At 41.1% G+C, this 19,429-nt stretch overlaps 1 protein-coding gene and 1 pseudogene across 4 annotated transcripts; one reads left to right on the top strand and one right to left on the bottom strand.

Moving 5' to 3' along the window:
- Nucleotides 1-196: 196 nt before the first annotated feature.
- Ssdp (Sequence-specific single-stranded DNA-binding protein) lies at nucleotides 197-17,548 on the bottom strand. 4 transcript variants are annotated; one of them, XM_070656210.1, is made up of 14 exons: nucleotides 17,312-17,548; nucleotides 15,403-15,475; nucleotides 15,226-15,287; nucleotides 15,061-15,145; nucleotides 14,863-14,904; nucleotides 14,584-14,670; nucleotides 12,539-12,646; nucleotides 11,963-12,037; nucleotides 11,431-11,479; nucleotides 10,699-10,728; nucleotides 9,413-9,624; nucleotides 9,142-9,312; nucleotides 8,822-9,022; nucleotides 197-3,002 (listed from the first exon to the last, which is right to left on the bottom strand). In XM_070656210.1, exons 1-14 carry the CDS (start codon nucleotides 17,365-17,367, stop codon nucleotides 2,898-2,900), a joined length of 1,356 nt encoding a protein of 451 aa, XP_070512311.1. In that variant the 5' UTR covers nucleotides 17,368-17,548; the 3' UTR covers nucleotides 197-2,897. The 4 variants fall into 4 exon arrangements, with proteins under 4 accessions (XP_070512311.1, XP_070512312.1, XP_070512314.1 ...); XM_070656212.1 differs by lacking the exon at nucleotides 197-3,002 and adding an exon at nucleotides 4,466-7,399; XM_070656211.1 differs by lacking the exon at nucleotides 10,699-10,728.
- Nucleotides 17,534-19,405, top strand: LOC139102198 (uncharacterized; annotated as a pseudogene).
- The last annotated feature ends 24 nt before the right edge of the window (nucleotides 19,406-19,429 follow it).

Genomic DNA, 19,429 nt, shown 5'->3' with positions numbered 1-19,429 from the left:
TTGCGATACATCTCGATCGGCCATTTAGCTCTGTCCTTATTAGCTGCAGCGCTTTTCACGCTTTCTGTACTTAAAACGAAGCAACTATACGTTTACGCTTTGGAAAGAGAAAAAAGGAAGAGGAAAAGCGGCGAAAAGGCTGCATCCAGGAAGAACAGACTAAATGAGTTAAGCGCCTAGGGAGAAGATACGCGAGAAAAAAAAAAAGAAAAAAAAAAATCAAACTGCTTATGGAACTCGCATACACTAGTCTTTATACAAAATACCTGCGTAAGATATCCTGAAGTCAACGCTAGAGAGAGAGCGATCGAGATTACCAATTATCTATCATCTCCTTCGGCAAACAAAAAGAAGAAACGATAATCAGCTTGTGTGTTAAATTAATCTGTAATTTATCGAACAACTCTACAGTGTGCGTTTTGATTTTACGAAGGGGACAATGCATTCGAAACGAATCTTAACAAACGTAAATCGATGATCGGTGATACGACAGCGGAAATATGACTGGCGTATCTTTTCGGTGTCTTCTCAAAGCGAAACTACATCGGCTTCAAGTCGAAAACGCATATATAAAATCTAACACAGTTTTTCCTCGCGACATACCGCTCTCATTGGAATCATTAAACCCTCCTGCCTCCGATGGTTTTTCACCCTTAAACCACCAATTTGAAGAAAAGAAAAATTCTAACCGCGAGGGATCGTTGAAAGCATTGCGCTCGATTTATGGTTTATTCGCAACCATTAATATCGAAGGTCCCAATTATTCATGACCGGTCACAAAGCACTGGTGATTATTAGCACAATTAATTTCGTTGGTTAAACGTACGTGTACTTTTTGGAAATGTTAAACACTTGATTTAACGTACAAGCGCTCACTCTGTGTCCCAATGTTACTCGATATGCGTTATTAACAATATTATGCAAGAACTGCATATAAATAAATCGAAATTGCACTATTTACCCTTTCGCGCAAAGTAACCAACTATCACAACTTCGGTAATTAAAAAAATAATAATTACCCAGTGCGCTAATTATTAATTTAGCAGTGTACAGAAATTCGTGAGGAAACATCAATCACCGAATCCGAGTTCGGTTTCGTGAAGGATCAGGACGTTATATATTTAATTGTGCGATCTAACGACGGCGCGAAACGTCCACCGACCGCGAACCGAACGAAATCGCGAAAACGCAGAACAACTTGCAAATGAGAGTAAAAACTCGTTGGTACTTTGTAACCGGCTACAGATAGATTGAGCACCCTTTCCCTCCGCATAAACTCGCTCGAACTTCTCGTGAAATAATCGCATACTTATCGCAGTAGAAACAAATTTGGTCCTCGATCGTGACGGAATATCAAAGATCTCCGGGCGACGCAATTTTCGCAACCACACGGTTATAATCGTCGTCGAGCCGTTGCCGACACTTTTACATATCCATGGCTATGTAACAAATTGGCCTCCTTTTTTTTTTTTTTTCCTTCTTCTCGCGATACTCTTTAATCCCCGATTCACGTCGCACATGATCGCCGTCCTCGTTTTTAAACTCTACGATGAGATAATGATCTGGACCACATTGTGTGAGCAACCTCCATCTATGCGACGGTGATGATGTCAGCTGGCGAGGGTCACAATTAGTGGTCACTTCTAGCAGACTGGATAGTTGAGAATCTTCGAATCGGGCTTCCAATTATCTGTAGATGTTTCTTTTTCTTTTTTTCTTTCTTTCTTTTTTTTTTTTTTTTTAACATTTTTATCAGTCGTTTTATCTGACGTTCGACTTTTTTCAAGTTATAATTGGTTCCAGCTACAGAGGAAGAATTAATCATTAACTCGGGCGACTAGTTCTTGATCGTACGAACTTGGTTACATAACAAAAATCCCGACGGAGACTTGTTGTACGAATGACGACTGCGATCGAGAACATTATTTAGAAAATCCCGCGGAGCTTATCCTAGAAACGACCGTAAATCTCGATCGTAAAAACTTCAGAAGTTTAATATTTAAGCTAATGTAATACTATCACACGCATGCATACTTTCTCTCGTTTTCTCTCTCTCTCTTTCTCTCTCTCTCTTTTCGTCACGTATTAAGTAAGATACTGGAACAATGTTCGCGGTCGCAGCCTAAGAGTGGACGCAACGTTAGGCGAACGAATAACGAATTTACAGTAAATGCGAGATTTAGCTGTTCGAAGTTCGAGAAGTGATCCACTCGTAGAAAATGCAAGAAGAGAGAAAACGCTCGTTAGGCCCTCATCAGAGTAAGAATTAAAACCGAGATTAAATTAGTTAAATTTCAATTCAGTCTCGGTCCTAATGTCCAGGCTGATAGAAAGCCTAATCGCACATCGTGGGAAGTTCTATACGTTACTCGTTCGCTCAGAATGGCGCAGCCACTCCAAGGATAACAACACTGTTAGTGTTCGGTTACTGTACAACATCGCAGTGCGAGAATTTCGGCCGATGTGAAAGTCGCGCGAAATCGATGCTCTCTTTCTCTCTGTTTTCGAAGATCTCTCCCGTCCTGACATCGTGGCCCTCCTTGCAGCAGCGCGCGGCAAAGAGGATGATGGGGTCACCAATGCGCGCAGGAGGGATCTCTTGCGCCCTTCCTCATGGAGATCGATCTACGCCGTTCGACGGCTCGGAAAGAAGAGAGGAAAGGAAGATCTTATACATGGTGTGGGTGCAGCAAAGGTTTCATCCGAGAAAAAGGAGAAGTGACGTACGAGACGGGAGAGTGGCTCACGTTCGGAGGGGAGGTGACAGGGGGGAGGGGGGAGGGCAGACGAGTAGGACATGATGGAAACAGTTCTCGGACTAAAGGAAGAAAGGAAATTGATTGCGTTTATCTCTTATAATGTTAATTTGGTCTCGGGGTCCAACGACTCGTGAAGAGTTATTGTATGAAATAATCGGGGTGGTCTGAGTCCTTCTCAAACCTCTTCGCTTCCTCCTGCATGCTCTCCTTGATCTTCAGGATGGCCGCCGACTCGGTCTGATCCTGCGAATCAACCAACACCAGGCCGGTTACACGTAAACGATCAGGCAAGCCCATCAACCTTGCCCAAGTTTTTTTTTTTTTTTTTTTCTTTCTTTCTTTCTTTTTTTTCTCCACGCGCAGCGTCTTCCACCAGCGAGATTCGCGGGACTCTCGGTAATCGCGCAGCGAAATTTCGGTAAACGTACGGGTCCCAGTTTTCGTAGCCGGAAGCGGCGAATGTCGAGCCTGGATATTTCCCTGATTCGCTGCGCTTCAAGTACGCGTGTGCCAAAAAATCTGTCCGGTAATTTCTTCCCGAGCGACGACGGCGGAACGTAACGCAACTCTCGCGGTGCCACGTAACAAGTGGATCGAAACCATACACCGAGAAGTCCCGCGAAACCAAGGTCCGTCTTCGCCCCCGTGTGCGAAAACGCTGGCCGGTGAATAAAAACGCTTTTAAAAGCGCAACGTGATGGCGGGTGCGTCGTGAAGGGGCCGGGCTCGTGAAACGAAAAACTTGACGGGACAGGAGACGGTGAGGAGACGTCGGTCCGGTTGCCACGGGAGTCGGAAGAAAAGGCTTGAGGTACTCGTTTGCTCAAGGGTGCTCTGACCCACAACACATGGACGTTACGTAAGATAGTGAAGCCCGTGTCGAGCCGAACATAAATCAGCGAGAATAATAACGGCAATAATATTGATAATAATGATGTGATGATGATAATAACAATAATTATAATTATAATAATTAAACAACGAAAAATTCATTCTCGTCGCCTGCCCTCCCCCCACGCACGCACACCTCACCGACAGGTAGTATAGTAAAAAAAAAAGAAAAAAATATTAAAAAAAAATAGAAGGTACTCTAGAGAAACTCGACGTGTCGTCCTTCACACACTTATGTTTTCCCCTTTTTTTTTTTTTTTTACCGGGGAACTTCCGCCCCCTCGGAATTTTCGCTTAATCAATTAATGATTCATTTAATTTGTGTCTCGATCTCGCAATCCATCGATACGCTTTGCGCTAACGCATCCATGTGCTACAGGTCAGTACAGGCTAGTACTATATACAGCTATCTGTTCTGCTCTAGTCCGACTTTACCGGTTTTATCCATACGCAACGTGAACACTTGAGAAAGTACTTGAGAAACGTTCAGGGTGAGTGCAACATCGATCATGACAATGTTCCACAGCCGCAGCGATAGTAGGTGCAACGCTCGATTTGGCAGGGATCAGTGTCGTTAGGACACAGCGAGCTGAGAGCGGGTGACAGTGCCAGCGACAATTTGCATTAAGAGTAGGACACTGATCGCGCCAATCGAACGGATGGAACGAACAAAGCGACGAGTGAAACACAAGTGATGCGTGGTTGTGTGATTAGCACAAGTGCAAATACACGGAGACGGATAGTTATATATAAATACGATGATAGCCAGCACCCCTCGGATTGAATCGTAAATAAAAAAGAAAAACGCAATAATCTCAGTGTAACAGGATTACATTTATTGTCTCGATTCTCGCCTGGCTTATAGGCATATATTAATTATGTTATCATTCAGCGATAGGTTCGGCTTACAACGAGGATATCAAGTAAGATCCGCATTAAGGGTACCAAACCGCGCCCGTTTTTATTTTATTTTTTTTTTTTTTTTTTTTTCTTTTTTCGCGAGGCTCCACCGCCGGTGAACGGGGACCAACGTCGCCTTTAAAGGTCGACGTTGGCTTCCGTTCGAGGAGCCGACTGAAAATCAACCTGGCATTGTCATCAACAATTTCGAGTGCGTCGTACGAGTTGCGTTCGAGCTTCGTACCCTCAATGCGCCGCTTTGCCGAGCATTTCCTTCACTCATTGACTCGTGTTGTTACGTCCTCGCATTAAAAAGAAAAGACTATGCGATTCCGCAAGAGCGCGCGTGTATTTTCTTTTCTCCGTTTGACGTATGCGGGCCTAACGGCAAGACGGCAAGGGTTCCCGGGGTAGCCGGCAAGTAGTGCGCTCTGCGAAGGCTAATTCCTGCAATGTCTCTCGTGACGGGGCGGCGGGACAATTCCGATTAGTCCAGGTGACAAGCTTTTAAGTACAAGATCAACCCGCCACCAAGTCGTTCGCGCGACTACTCGCGATCAGCAGCTTCATCAAGTAGCTCGCAAACTCCGTAAGTTTCACCCCCCGCGACAGACCCGATCAGGTCACTTAACAGCCGCGCCATATGTTCACGCACATTCAGCGAGAATATATGTACAAAACGACGTAAAGCAAAATACCCTGGCTTCGTAAAACGGTAAACCTGTTAATCCACGATCCCAAACCGAGATGAGAAGCGTTAAAACGAGCCTTCGAAACGGGGCAATAAAGAAAAAAAAAAATTAAAAAATAAAAATTAAAAAAAAAAAATAAAATAAAAAGAACTTGCAGCGTCTTGCCGTTTGGTCCCACAGCATGCACTTGCACATTCACTCTTCTTTTCTCACTCTCTCACACTCTCTCTCTCTTTCTCTCACCCGCATTCTCTCCGTGTATTTCTTTTTCTTTCTCTTTTCCTTTTTTTTTCTTTTTTTTTTTTTACATAAAATTTCATCGATGTCTCGGCACTATAAGTTAATTTAAACATAACTAATAGCAGCACAGTATAGTCCAGTACTGACCTATAATCAATGCGGACGGATGGATTCCGGAAATCTCTCGCTTCTCACCCTCATCGCATTTTATCTTCCGTTTCTTTATCTATGTTCGCTCTTTAAGGTTCAGTACTCGCATGTCTACGTATCTTATATTCATACAAAAATATTAACTTCTGCGAATATATTCATATATGTATATATACATATGTCTTGCATATACATATATATATATATTAATATATATTTCTCTTATATACTCGCGAGCAAGATACGGCAATCCGCGGGTATCTCATGACTGAGTACGTGTAACGTATCAATTTTCATTCGTAAGGGCGGCAAAAGGGACAGAAATAACGTCTTCTCCCAACATCAGGAAGAGACTGTGAGCAAATATGGATGGATCCGGTCCGACCCTGTCTAAGCCGTTCATCTTATTAGAGTCTCGAGATCGTTATTGCAAGATGTGTGAGAGTTGAAACTATCAAAGATTCACGTGGTTGTAAGAAAGAAAAAAAAAAAAGAAAAAAAAAAAAATTAAAAAAAGTCTACCTCCCTTTCAGGGAGACTCTCGTTTGTTGTAAAATCGTTTACAACTCGGATCGCTAACTTCTTTGAGAATAGTGCGTTCAAACGAGATTGAAAAAAGAAAAAAAAAAAAAAGAAAAAAAAGAAAAAAAAAAAGAGAGAACAGGAGCATAAGTCAATTAATAAGTATGCGATCAGTAATCACAGTAGCCGATAGTCATATACGTATATCCTATCATGTGCATACGTGTGTGTATGTGTACGAGTCTGTATGTAACTTTCGTGTCTAATGTAACAATATCCACGTAATTTTTCAGGCACCTTTACTTACAACCTACGTATAATTGTGAAATAAATATAAATAATAGAAAATAATCTGACAGATCTTAAATATTAACTAGCTTCCGTATTAAAATATACGCCAGGGACTGAAGATTAGAATAATTTTACCGAACGAGCACTTCGATACCGTGCGTATAAGCTCGCTCTTATAAAGTCACAATGATAAATACTTTTAATTAATCTACAAATGCAATATATAACTCAAACAGCGAATCTTACGGGAGGAAAAAAGTAGAAGTATTAATTTAATATTTACGCGTATTAGCAATAATTTTTTTAATTACATAATAATATCATTATAATATCAAAAAAACTATTTATAATAACGTTATTTATATTTACTTTTTAATTTGGTTATTTATATATATATATATATTATATATATCTTCAATCATAAAATAGAAAAATATCGATAGGTAATCAATATTTTTTTATTCAGTTTCAATCCCTGGTCATAGTAACGTAAAAAAAAAGAATTAAGAAAACGAATATATCTAATCTTGCAACCTTTTGAGTATTTAGTGAAAGCATACATATCGTATTTCTATACACGGCAAGGCGCGCGTGTAAGAGTAGTCGTTGTTCAAGTACTGCGCCATTTAATGATAGCGATTCAATTAATGAGCGCTTAAGTGCTAATCCTAATCGAATAGGAGCAATCGATAATGGCCGCTGCGTTTGACACGAGTCTCAGTATTTTACTTTTCTTTCGCTCTAGCTTGTTACGAGCTTGAACCACTGGCGAAACTACATGTGCCGGACTATAGCGAAACTAGCCGGAACGCATCATGGAACACGTGAATACGCAGCGAATCTGCGTACGATGCTTTTCCGCATTACATGTATATAACCGGCACACCACGTGCGAAGTCTACGGCATCTACGAACTCGGGGCTGGCTCCAAGGCGACTTGATTTTTTAAAAAAACTGTCGAGAATACAGAGAAGGTGCACGTACGTGATTACTGATAACTTCCTTCGCAAGGGTCGCAAAGAACGTCCGCGACACCGTCACTTCTGGATTCGTAATAAAACTTTGCGCAATATGCAGGATAATTGAAGATTGACATATATTAGTTTGCTACCCGTGAAAATATTTAAAATGTAAAATTACATAGGCATGTAATTAAAAAAAGAATTTTTTTAATAAATGTTTGAATTGAAACGTTAATTAAAATTAAAATTCTAAAAAACTTACACGTAGAAAATAATTTAATGTACATAAGATTTTCGTAATTGTAGATAATTTTGCAAAATAAGTACTTGTGTGCATATGTATAAGTTAATAAGTCTTATTTTAATCAGATAAATGTAAACTTCTTTTTATATAAAAATTTGGTCAGTTATTATCAATTATCGAGCAAATCGCCAGAGTTTCAGTAAAATCACAAGTTGAAAGAGCCGTGACTGTTCCTTGTTATATCCTATTGATAATCTCATATTACAACATATAAGATTAGCATGTAAAATCGTGTTCGCGATTGAATCAAAAGTTCGATTACTTGTCGCACGAAAATAAATTGATGATTTATCTTATAAAACACGCAGAAAGAAAATAAGACGCCTACGTAAATGTGTCTGAACTATTTTTTTTACACAACCAAAATATTAAAATAAAAACATATTTTCATATAAATTAAATATATAATTAAAATGTAAAAGTATGTTAAATAAAAGTACATTTATAAAATAATATTAATATCCTGTGCAATAAAGTTATTATTCAGATATGAAACATAAAGTGTATATTATAATTATTAAGATGTAATATTAAGTCTTATCGTCTTTCTGCCCGCTTTATAATCGCAACGTTAGACGTATTGTTAGTGATAGTAGTTAGACGCAATTTTAGCGAATACGGTTATGACAAATATTAGATGCGACCAAATGACGCTGATTAAATTTACCAAAATACCATGTGACGCGTGATTAAACAAAACACCTTCCGAAAAATTTATATAGGGATAAATAATACTCGGTAAGAAAGCATTAACAAGCCTGTTGGAGCGAGGCTGAGGATAAATCCCTTAAACGAGACTGAACCCATATTATTTTAGCAAAATACGTGAATATCCGCCGTACTGATAGAAGCGGTTGTGGCTGTTAATTGAGATGATTAGAAGGGCAATAAGTTGTAACATGGATCCGTATGCCACAAAAAAATAATAATGTAAAAGAGATAATAATTTAAAATAATTTTTTTTTTTTTAATTTTGCTATTAATGTACAAAGGCAATAGAAAGATATGAGAAAGGTGATTTGAAACGGCAAAACAATGACATACAAATCCACATCAACACGTCGAGTGTGACCATTAGAAAATGTTATTGAATAACCTGTGCATACTTACATTCTCTCCAGGAGCTCCGAATCCACCCAGATTATAATCACCCATTCCGCTGCCGCTATCTTCCCGTGGTGTTCCAGGACCACCGTTCGCTGGACTATTTTTCATACCGTCAAGACCGTCACCGTTTAGAACCGGACCCATTGTATTAGGACCCATGGGTCCCATTGGACCACCTTCAGGTCCACCGCTCATTGGAAAGTCCTAAAATGCATTTATAATGTAGCTTTACTTGCATATAATTTATATAAATAATTTTAATATTCACTGCTTGCAGCTTATACGAAATTAATTAAAAATAACAGCACTGTTTAATCACTTACACCCGGCATATTTCCCCCAGGTACAGGCTTCATCATGGTATACATATTTTCTCCTCCACTATTGCTGCTATCCTGTGGGCTAGGCATAATAGGTGTACCGGGACCTGGCGGACCTGTTGATCCAGGTGGCCCTACGTAGTTACCCGGCGATGACGACGAATAATTCATCGGCTGCATAACAAAGAAATATAAAGTATTTGTATTATATTGAAATAGAATTGAATATAGAAGTGTACTGAGAAATATGCGATATATATGTATTTATCTATACCGTAGACGTGTTAGGTTGCCATTGTTGTCTTCCACCAGGAGCAGCCATACTCATTGGTGGCATTCCTGGACCTCCTGGCCCACCTGGGCCTAAAGTACTATTGGGCGGTGGACCTCTCATGCCCGGGCCATAACTTCCAGGGCCCATCGGTCCCATTCCTGGTCCACGCGGAGGATTCATTCTCGGGTTCATTGGGTTCATTCCCGGCGGACCTGTGGTAGAAATTAAAATTTGTGGTAAATTCAATCGTTAAATAGAGAACTGTTAACGTTTGTTCTAGTTCTATGTTAATGCTAACTGCTAATTACAATTTTGTGAACTAAACAATGAAAATCGTGGATTTTTAAAAACACTAAGATAAAGTAATTTGTGTATAAGATCGCGCTTTGTGTGCAATATAACATTAAGTGCGAGCTCAAAGTGCCGAAAATTGAGAGCCATGCTTTGCTAAAGTGGAGTTCAAAGTGAAGCCGGTGGATGACATGCCGATCAAGCATCTGTCACCACACAAATTAACATAGTGAAAAGCTCATGCTAAAGATAGAAATATCATGATACTAAATTGCGAATTATAATTTAAGCTATATATGTTCAAATAAAATAAAGTTAAAAATAAGATTTTATTTATCTATCAAGAATTTTTTTAAAGTAATATAATTTAATGCTGCGCAACATATTGTGCGACAATAACCATAATTCATACTAAAATATTATTTCATAAAGACACAACACAAAGATGTTCTAAAAATATATTTGTTAAATATAAACATGATTAGCCTATCTCTTCCATTTGCATGTAGCATGATCTCATAATGTGTAAAAAGTTTTAATGAATATTAAGTTAAATAACATACCAACATATGTAGTAATATTTTTGTGAATTAACAAATATTAATTAAACAAAAACTCCACGAAAATAATGTATTAGCATAATATTAACATGTATAAAAACTTTTAACTCTAGCATGTGCATTTTGCGTATATACATTAGCAGACATTACACGGAATAAAATATTATGAAGTTATTGTACTGTACAAAACAATTATCTCGTAAATAATATAAAAATATTATTTATCGTACACATAACTATATATACATGTCTAGTATACTCTATTGCGATTGTCATGCTGGATGCTAGTTCGGATGAGCGAATCATTTTGCAAAAGAGCAAAGCCGGTGCAATTATCATTATGAAAATGGAAATAAAAAAATTAAAGGCAAGGAGGAGAAAAAAAAAAGTTAGGCTTGACTAAGTCATGTGAGTGTGATTTGGGTTGCTTCCTACCTTGCCACCCTACAAATTCTCCAGCTTCGCCTGAGGAACACAAGAGCACACATTAGTACGGCAGGTAGGTAAGGTCGGGTTCATGGTGGTAAAGCCTAGTTATTTTGCAGTGGTATAGCAGAAATTAATTTATTTCTGAATTAAAAAAATTATTTAACACAATTCATTGAAGTTATTTTTTAATGTCAAGGTGAATTATGTTAAAGATTTTATTCATATATATAAATTATATAAATGTATCGAGTCAAGCCATTCATTTATTTAAAAAAAAATTGTAATATTTTCATATTTAAAGTTTTTGATACTGTGAAAATAGAATATTTCAATTTTTTAAATCTGATCTGTGAGGTAGAGTATCCTAAAAAATATATATTATATGTAACGACAAGAATTACTTATAAAAAAATATATAAAAAAAAAGATTATATAAAAGCATATCAAATAAAATATTTGGTAAAAAGAACTATTCAAATACATACTTACATACTAAGTACACAAGACTGAATATCTAGCAGTAACAATCGAACGCAAACTACACCACTGCTTGTAACTAGACAATTCAAAAACCAATCCACTCCACATCACAGCAATCCAATCGAGTTTAAAATATTACTTATTCATTTATTGCTGTGTTGGTTTTTGGTACGCATGCGTCTATGCCATTCTTCTCTCGCAACTCTCGTCAATGCCAGAAAAAAGTAATATAACACTGGCATATAAATGATTTCTTACCTTGCCTGGTAGGATCCATACTATTTGGCATCATTGGCTGTCCTGGTGGCTGTAAAAAAAAGAAAAAAAAAACATATAGATGTGTAATAAGAAATCATATATACTTTTTAATCGTATAAAATTATTTTAGATTAAATATCGGTTCAGTTTGCAATTAATATTCGGCATATAAAATTTTGTATAACGCGTTAAATTGTTTAGAGGTAAAAGAAAGAAGAGAGAGAGCCGGACAGGTAGCCGGGGAGAAGGAAGTGATTGCGAACGTACGTACCGCGCGAGTTACGTTCCCTCACTTCTCCCTCTCTCTATCTTTCTCCAGCGGTCGACCATCTCGCAGGAGACGCTCCGTACTTATCACAAGAATCACGCATAATCGAGCGTGATTTTTTTACATACAAATTTTAAAACTCTCGCGAGTGTCTGATGAGCGGAAGAATGACTAGACACGCAAACTGAGAGGAGAAGCAGGCCCAGAATGGGCATCCTGCTCCGGCTGGGCAAATTTTATAAACGTATGAATTATCATACTTACTCCGTTAAAGTCATTTCCCATTTGTGGCATACGTACTCCAGGTCGTGGTCCTGCTGGATATCTGGGGCCCATAAACTGTAACAGAGAGTAAATACTTATCACATTGATCGTACAGTAAAGTATATTTATTTCAGTCATAATTTGAAGGTATAAATCAAGTATCCAAGTGTCAATCATGATCACTATACACAGAATTGACTAGATATAGTATAAATATCAGGCAGCCACAATAAGCAATCCGTGAGATGATTAGGCCATAAAATATGCATTTCAAGTTCATCGCAGCACATTAGACGATTATGTCAATACGCAATGTTCTTAACTTCAAACTGCAGATGAAATTCATTTGATCGTATTAATGTAATTATAATATTCGAAACTGTCGTAAAGCTACTTTGACATAAACTTATGGAATACATCTGTGTAAAGAGAACGTCACGAGAAACATCACGAGAAATAACAATTACAGCGACTGTAACGAGTCATGAATTTCGGTAATGCCATGATATGGTGCGATGACACAGCGGAACAAGTGATTCTTTATGAGTGAGAGTGTACGTGTTGAATGAGGCTTACCTGGGTGGACATCATCTGCGAGTGTGGGGGCGGGGGTGGCTGGGGGTGCTGGGGGGATGGCTGTGATGAGGGGTGTGTGGGCGGAGATGGTCGCATTGTCGAGTTGTTCTGCAACAAGCAACGCAAACGACAGACATGTAGCAACACTGCGATCCAGGCAACAGCTAGACTAGAAGGCTTTGGGGATGATTGTGTTAATACTATGATCGACCTTAGCATCTTAAGTTATCCGGAAGAAAGTTGTAATTAGGAAAATTCGTCTTAGTGACGCTTCAGTTGTGCACTCCTTTTTTTTTCATAATTACAACTTATACACGAAATCGCTTTTAACATTATATTGAAACGACTCATAGAAGACGAAGATGCCAATTAATTATAAAATGTACAGTATTGTAGAACGTAAAACGACTTCGTTGGAAAGATATGATTCCTAAGCATTACAGGATACCTAGATATGTAGAGAGAGAGGTTTAGTAACAAACCGTATCGCTGATATATTGTGTAGCTAATTATTTTTGTCTAATCTAGTAGGGGACGACTACTTTGACGAGCACTAGATGCATGATATTTCTTAATCTCCTTTTTTTTCGTATGTATTTCACGTTTTACATTATTTGTTTTTCACAAATATAATAAATAACCACCCGCATTATTATCGCGACGCTAATAATACCAATTCTATAAAATATATTAATATAAAAAAAAAAGTAAAATAAAAATTTATACGTAATTGCAAAATTCTTAACGAATGTATAATCATAAAATTATAAGAATATGCATATTTATATTTTTTAAAATCATTAATTAAAAAAACTTTTCATAGATCGTATACTATTAATCTCGTAATACATAATATTCATAAAAGAAAATAAAATGTAAAGAAATTATAGACTATTTGTGAAAAAACTAGGCTACATTCTAAGCAGGCTTTCATGTTAGTTGTCCCATACATTCTAGAAAGTATAACTTTGGCTGGCTATGTAATCTAAAAAAATATTAAACTTTATATTTTGCGAACAAACATTTGCACAGTATGAATAAAACAATAATGTCTGTATCTGTAATATTTTCACTACTGTGGCATGACCAGCGCAAAGTAATACACTCCTCATGATATGCTTACTGTACCACAATATTGTGCTCTAAATGTATTTCTAACATCTATATAATCCTGTTCTTCAGAGTTTCTAGATTTGCTTTATGCGCCAAGAAGATGAAACAGTGAAAATGGTACAAGAACGCACATACAAGTATTAGATAGAGAGCAGAGAGAAAGTAAGTACATATATACAGTATAGACAAGCATGACATAAGAACGTTTTTTGAATGTACACTTGTTTCAAAACGAATTCATCACGACTACAACTAGGGTGTACGTATTCAGCGATAAATTCACACGAGTGTAAAAATATTCTTAGGTAAATAATTCTTTTTTTCTTGTATAAAAAACGTGTGTTAACTCGTCTTTCAAACTCAACAGAAAAAAAAAAGTTGAAAAATCGGTTGTCATCGATTGATATAATTTAATTAGAAACTAATTCTACACCGGTAAGTGTATTTCTATACAATAATCTAAGTTAATTATTAACAAAACCTTTATTTACTTAGACATCTATTCTCTCTTGGCATATTAGTTTAGAATAGCTTATTAAGCTTTGAATCAAGTGTAAAATTTAAACGAGGATTATGCATAACATTAATAACAGATACACGATTATGTGTGTGTGTGACACACATACACATATATGTAAAAATGTACGCATCAAATATAGGAAATTATTTTAAATATTTAAAATGTTAATATCTTCTTTCCGAAACATTTGATAATTTTATTGTAAAGTTCATTTAATACTATCTCAAAATAAATCATAATAAATTAATGAAAGTAAAGTGAACTTCTTAATTCATAAGTGTTCTCAAAATGTTTAAGCAAAATGCAATTTTGAAACGACCGATTTAACTAAATCACTTTTTACTTTACGAATTCTGTAGGATCAAAAACAAATGATATAATATTTCTGTTATAAAATAAAAAAAAAACTCACTGGGAAGAAAGCAGGGGGCATTGGACCACCGGGCATTCCATCGTTCGGTGGCATTTGACCAATTGGAGATGGGGCTGGTCCAGCATTCTGTAAATATTTTCTTGTCTTAGCTTTCAATATTAAGGCTTCCTTATCATAAGTACATTCACATATATTTATTAAGTTACATTGATTTTTTAATGATTACCAATGCGTGTAAAACAAATATGTGCCAGAATAAAGTTTAAACATGTTTCGTGATACATATAAATATATTTGGACGTAAATTTCTCAACTTACGTGTGCAAGGCCGTTGACGTTGTAAGCACTATTCACGAACCCCTGAGAAAAAAAAAACGCATGATATAAGTAATATGAAAATTAGTACATACGTATCAATTAAATTTAAATTAAAAATTGTTGCTTCGATACTGAACAGTTGGAGATATAATTTCAAGTGAATTACAAAAAAAAAGAAATATTATAATTATCAATTACATAGTCATGAAATGCTTTGGCCTCACTGCTGTGTTCACAAGAATCTCTTCTCTCGGGCGCTGCGCAGTACAGGTCCCAAAAGACACTGAAAAGGAACTCCATGACATTATTCCATATCAAAATACCTCAACGATATACTTTAACGAGGCAGTGTAGCATACTTACCACCACCAAGAGTGTAAAAACCCAGGCGGCTCTCCCAGCGTAATATTTTTCTCCCATCGAATCTAGACAAACAAAGTAAATCGCATTGTTATAAAACAGTATTTTGTAAATGTTGCAGATGCAAAAGCTGCATCCCTGTGTCATTAACGTTCGCTGTGATATGGAAAATTGTTGTACCTCTGATAAGAACGTTTGTGCTGCCTTTTGTGCTCCTACATGTAACAAGTACTCGTACACGTAAAGCGCCAATCTGAAAACATGATCAGCCATTAGCCGTTTGAAATTAAGAAGGAAAAGAGAGACGATTACGAGCGGAGGGACAAAAACGAGGCTCGGTGACAGTAGTGAAACGCGAGGGAAACGGACGCGTTGCACAAACCGAGGGATCGGTGTCCGCTGTTCGGTCTCTCTCTCTCTCTTTCTCTCTCTCTTTTTTTTTAGAAAGCCCGTACTTAGCTTGAAGCCGTTTCGACAATAGCGTTTCCTCCACGGATCCGTCGCGAAGTTAAACGCGAAGTTTAACGGCGACTTTCCCCGCGCGCGGCAGTAAACGAAGCGCGGCTGGGTCACGTCGCGAGCGGAGGAAGAGCCGGGCCGCGCAGGGGCGCGATACAAACATGGCGCGGGAATCGGAAACCACCGGTCCGCGAATCGGAGCGGAGCGGAGCGCGTATACGCGGCATCACGGTGACTGACAGCGCGCGCGGATCAATCGCCTCTCGCGAGAAAGCGGGTTACGTGCAAATTCCAGCTGGCCGATCTTTCGCGGCCGGGTCGATCTCGTTTATCCATCCTCGATTTTTCTTTTTTTTTTCTTTCTTTTTTTCTTACCTCCCCGCGCACCCCGCGCGTCCTACGTAATTTCGAAAAATAATATTTTGTCTAATAACTTTTCCGCGCGTTCGATTTAGCGAAATGAAGAACGTTTCAGAGACCCAACTATTTTATTCCGCGATCGATAAAGGAAGAAAAGTTGTTTAGAATAATTCGCTGCGCGGCAAAGTAGACCCGTCTGAAGTTAATGGCGATTAGTCGCATCGACGACTTATGACTCGGCTAATTTCCGTTAACGACTTCCCCCCTCGATCGCGCATTTCGTAACTGAGACGTCGGGTCGCGAGCTGCGTTTTTACGACGTACGAACGAAGGTAGATGCGGACGGAGGGAAATAAGCGCGAGAGAAGCTGGCAGTTCAAAAACTTTCGAGCGCCGCGGCGCGAGATATAGCCCGATGCCGGGGAACGAAACAGATCGATAGCGCCGGCAACTTTACGCGGTCAGTCGAAACAATTTCAATTAAAACCAAGTGGCATCGATCGCGGGCTGCCGCGCCGGCTAATTACTCGACTCGCTGATAATATTGTTCGCGCTCCGTGTATCAACGTCCGCCGGACGAACCCCGCGAAAAAGGAGTCGAAGATTGATCTTTGATCGGAGGCGCGGATCCTTGCCAGTTCGCTTACTCCGCGAGTTTTCTTGTCGCGATGACGCGTGTCGACGCGATCGAGGCCTCTCGCACATCAAGTCTCAAATCGATCTCGCGGGGGGAGGGGGATCAGAGGGGGCGACGGACGGAGAGGGAAGAGAGGGAGCATCATCACGTACGCTCGAACGAGAGACGTACAAAGAGGTGTGCGGAAGAGAGAGAGAGAGAGAGCGATGGCGGCAAACCGAATGGCTCATCGGCCATCGGTAGGTAAACTGGATTAACCCGACGAACCGGGTTCTCCGGTCGCGATATAACGCGCGATGCACGCTCCGAGCAAAAAGAACCGGCGAGGGGGGGTGGTGGGAACGCAGAGAGCGCAGAAAGAGAGGGGAAGACGGGGAAAGAAGAGCCCGCACGGCTGGAACGAGCGAGGGCTGGGCACGCGGGGCGCGGGGGAGGTAGAGTCAGGAGGATGCCCGAGAAAAATGGAGTTATACCGAGCGATCAATGGCCGGTTGGAATTTTCACGACGGAACGCCAATCATCTTTATTTTTTTCCTTCCCTTTCCCTCACGCTCTCTCTCTCTATTTCTCTCTCACTCGCTCATTCGTTCTCACTCGCTTTCTCTCTTTCTGTCTTGCTGAACGGATACGTACTTTTCTCTCGCCTGAGAGTCCGAGGGCACTGACGACCCTTTTCCTTTGGCGTACATGGTCGCCGTGGTGGCCGGTCAATGCTTCTAGCGTAAACACAAGTGCGCCTCCGTTCCTTCGTGTGCCGCTGCACGGCCGAGTGATGAAAAGAACGGGAGATCAGGGACTCACTCGCTCGCGCGCGCGCGGGCGCGCGTGTTACACTCGCGTTTCCCTCGCGCGCGTATATCCGTGTGCGTGCGTGCGTGCGCGCGCGTACGTGAACGCGTCAGCACGTACGCGTGTGTACGTGCGCGGCGGCGTCCGTCTCGCTCGCCCGAGCGAACGGCGAATGGTAATCGCTCGGCGTGCTTACGTCGACGACGCGCGACGTCGTGTCAAATGAAACGCGCGACCCAAGGAAAAGGTGCACCACACACTCCGGCGCGCTCGCTCGCGCAACTCTTTCAGTCCGCTCCTCCCGCTGTCTTTCTCTTGCTCTTTCACTGTCCTCGCGCTGTCTCCGTTTCGCTGGCTGCACGCAGAAAGGAGTCGCGGGAGGTGTTTCCGTTTCTCTCTTTCTCCCTGGCTGTTCTCTCTCTGTCTCGCTCACTCACTCGCGCACTGACAAGAAGGTTTTCTTCGTCCCGCTTTCGATCGCGTCACGTCACGAACACGTCGCGTCACAACTGGAGCGAGGTGCCTGCTGCTGCACGGTACTAGAGCGACACGGTGCGACGCATCACGGCGACGTCTTCCCCGTCGTCGCCGTCGTAATCGTAATCGCCGAGCGGTTCAGGTGCGTCGCTGGGGGCGCCTCGTCGTCGCCGCCGTCACTACTGTCGCTGCCACCGCCGTCGTCGTCGCCACCGCCGCCGCCGACGTTCTCATCGTTCCTTCTGCACCTTCTTTTTACAGCCACGCCGTTTTTTTTCCGGTATCGTGTCGTCCCGCGCGCGTTCTATTGTCTCCGATCGTCCGTTCGCTTCGACCGTTTGCTCACTTTACTCCGTACGCTCGCTCGTTCGCCTCGGCCAGTCGTCGCGTACCGTGCATCGCAGTCGCGGATCGTATCGAGAACGAGGACCCGGTCGTGGTCGTCGCAGTGGGTTCACAGCCGTCGGACGCGGCTTTCGTCCTCGCCGAGTCTCGCTTTGTCGCGCGCCCAGACCGTAAGCGTCTCGCAACACGGGAACGGTGTATCACTGCGGCCGCACCACGTACATAACGCATACGTGCTCCGTGCGCGCGCGCGTGCACTTATACGCGCGAGGGGATCGAGACGGAGGGGCCGCGTAAACTTTACACGCACACAATCGAGAAAATGAAGCGCGTACGTATGCCCGCCACGCACACGCGAGTGGACGCGCGCGCTTGACACGGTGCCGGGGAAAGAGGACGAAGCGTCGTCGGGAGCCACGGGACGAAGGGGACGGGAAAGGACTGAACTTACCGTCGTGTAAACACGAGCAAGTTCGGAAGTGTGACTCGTAGATTTCGCACGCGCCGCACGACTACACGCAGATGAGTCGGCGGCGTATACCTCCGATACCGCTCTCCTCGTTCCTCCACTTTATCCCCGTTGCGTTCCGTCTCGCTCGCTCGTGACTCCCTTCACGCCGCTCCTCGCGCCATCTCGTCGCGCCGTCCTCGTTCCTCGCACCGGCCGGGAACCAATGCGCGCGCATCGCCGTTTGTTATGCCAGTATCGTATGAGCGGCCCGAAAAGTGGAGGAGAAAGGACGCCTTTACCTTTTTATTAATTATGCGATACTTTTTTTGTAAATCGCAAAGCGGACCACGGATCACGCATTGACAGGCGCATTTGTCTCGACGTCCTATTTTGTACGGTAAGTAAATCTCGATGAGCGATCCAGCTATTTCTTGCCGTTTCCATTCTCAGAACGATTCGAAGATAACATTTGCGCGCGGAGAATAATCGAAATATTAGAATATGATAGAAAACGACTGATCACCTTGCTTTCTACCCGCAGACGAAAAGATTAGACTGAGAAATCTTTGCCTTCAAGAGTGCTCTTTGTCTAGAACATACGGACGCTCTTTGTGCACGGATGCAAGTTTTCTAAAGCAAACAACGTTTCTATTCTATACTTTTGTTTGTGGGTCGTAAAGTGAATCGAG

Source organism: Cardiocondyla obscurior, linkage group LG04 (genome assembly GCF_019399895.1).
Source record: "Cardiocondyla obscurior isolate alpha-2009 linkage group LG04, Cobs3.1, whole genome shotgun sequence".
Classification (NCBI taxonomy): Eukaryota; Metazoa; Arthropoda; class Insecta; order Hymenoptera; family Formicidae; genus Cardiocondyla; species Cardiocondyla obscurior.
Note: the sequence above shows the minus strand (reverse complement) of the source record. Positions and strands in the feature narration are given on the sequence as shown.

Coding starts and splice junctions, on each gene's coding strand:
- Ssdp (XM_070656210.1), bottom strand. CDS start 17,367: ATGTACGCCAAAGGAAAAGGGTCGTCAGTGCCCTCGGACTCTCAGGCG. Junction 14,671..14,862: donor ACGTCAACGGCCTTGCACAC/GTAAGTTGAGAA, acceptor AAATATTTACAG/AATGCTGGACCAGCCCCATC. Junction 12,038..12,538: donor CGCAGATGATGTCCACCCAG/GTAAGCCTCATT, acceptor TCTCTGTTACAG/TTTATGGGCCCCAGATATCC.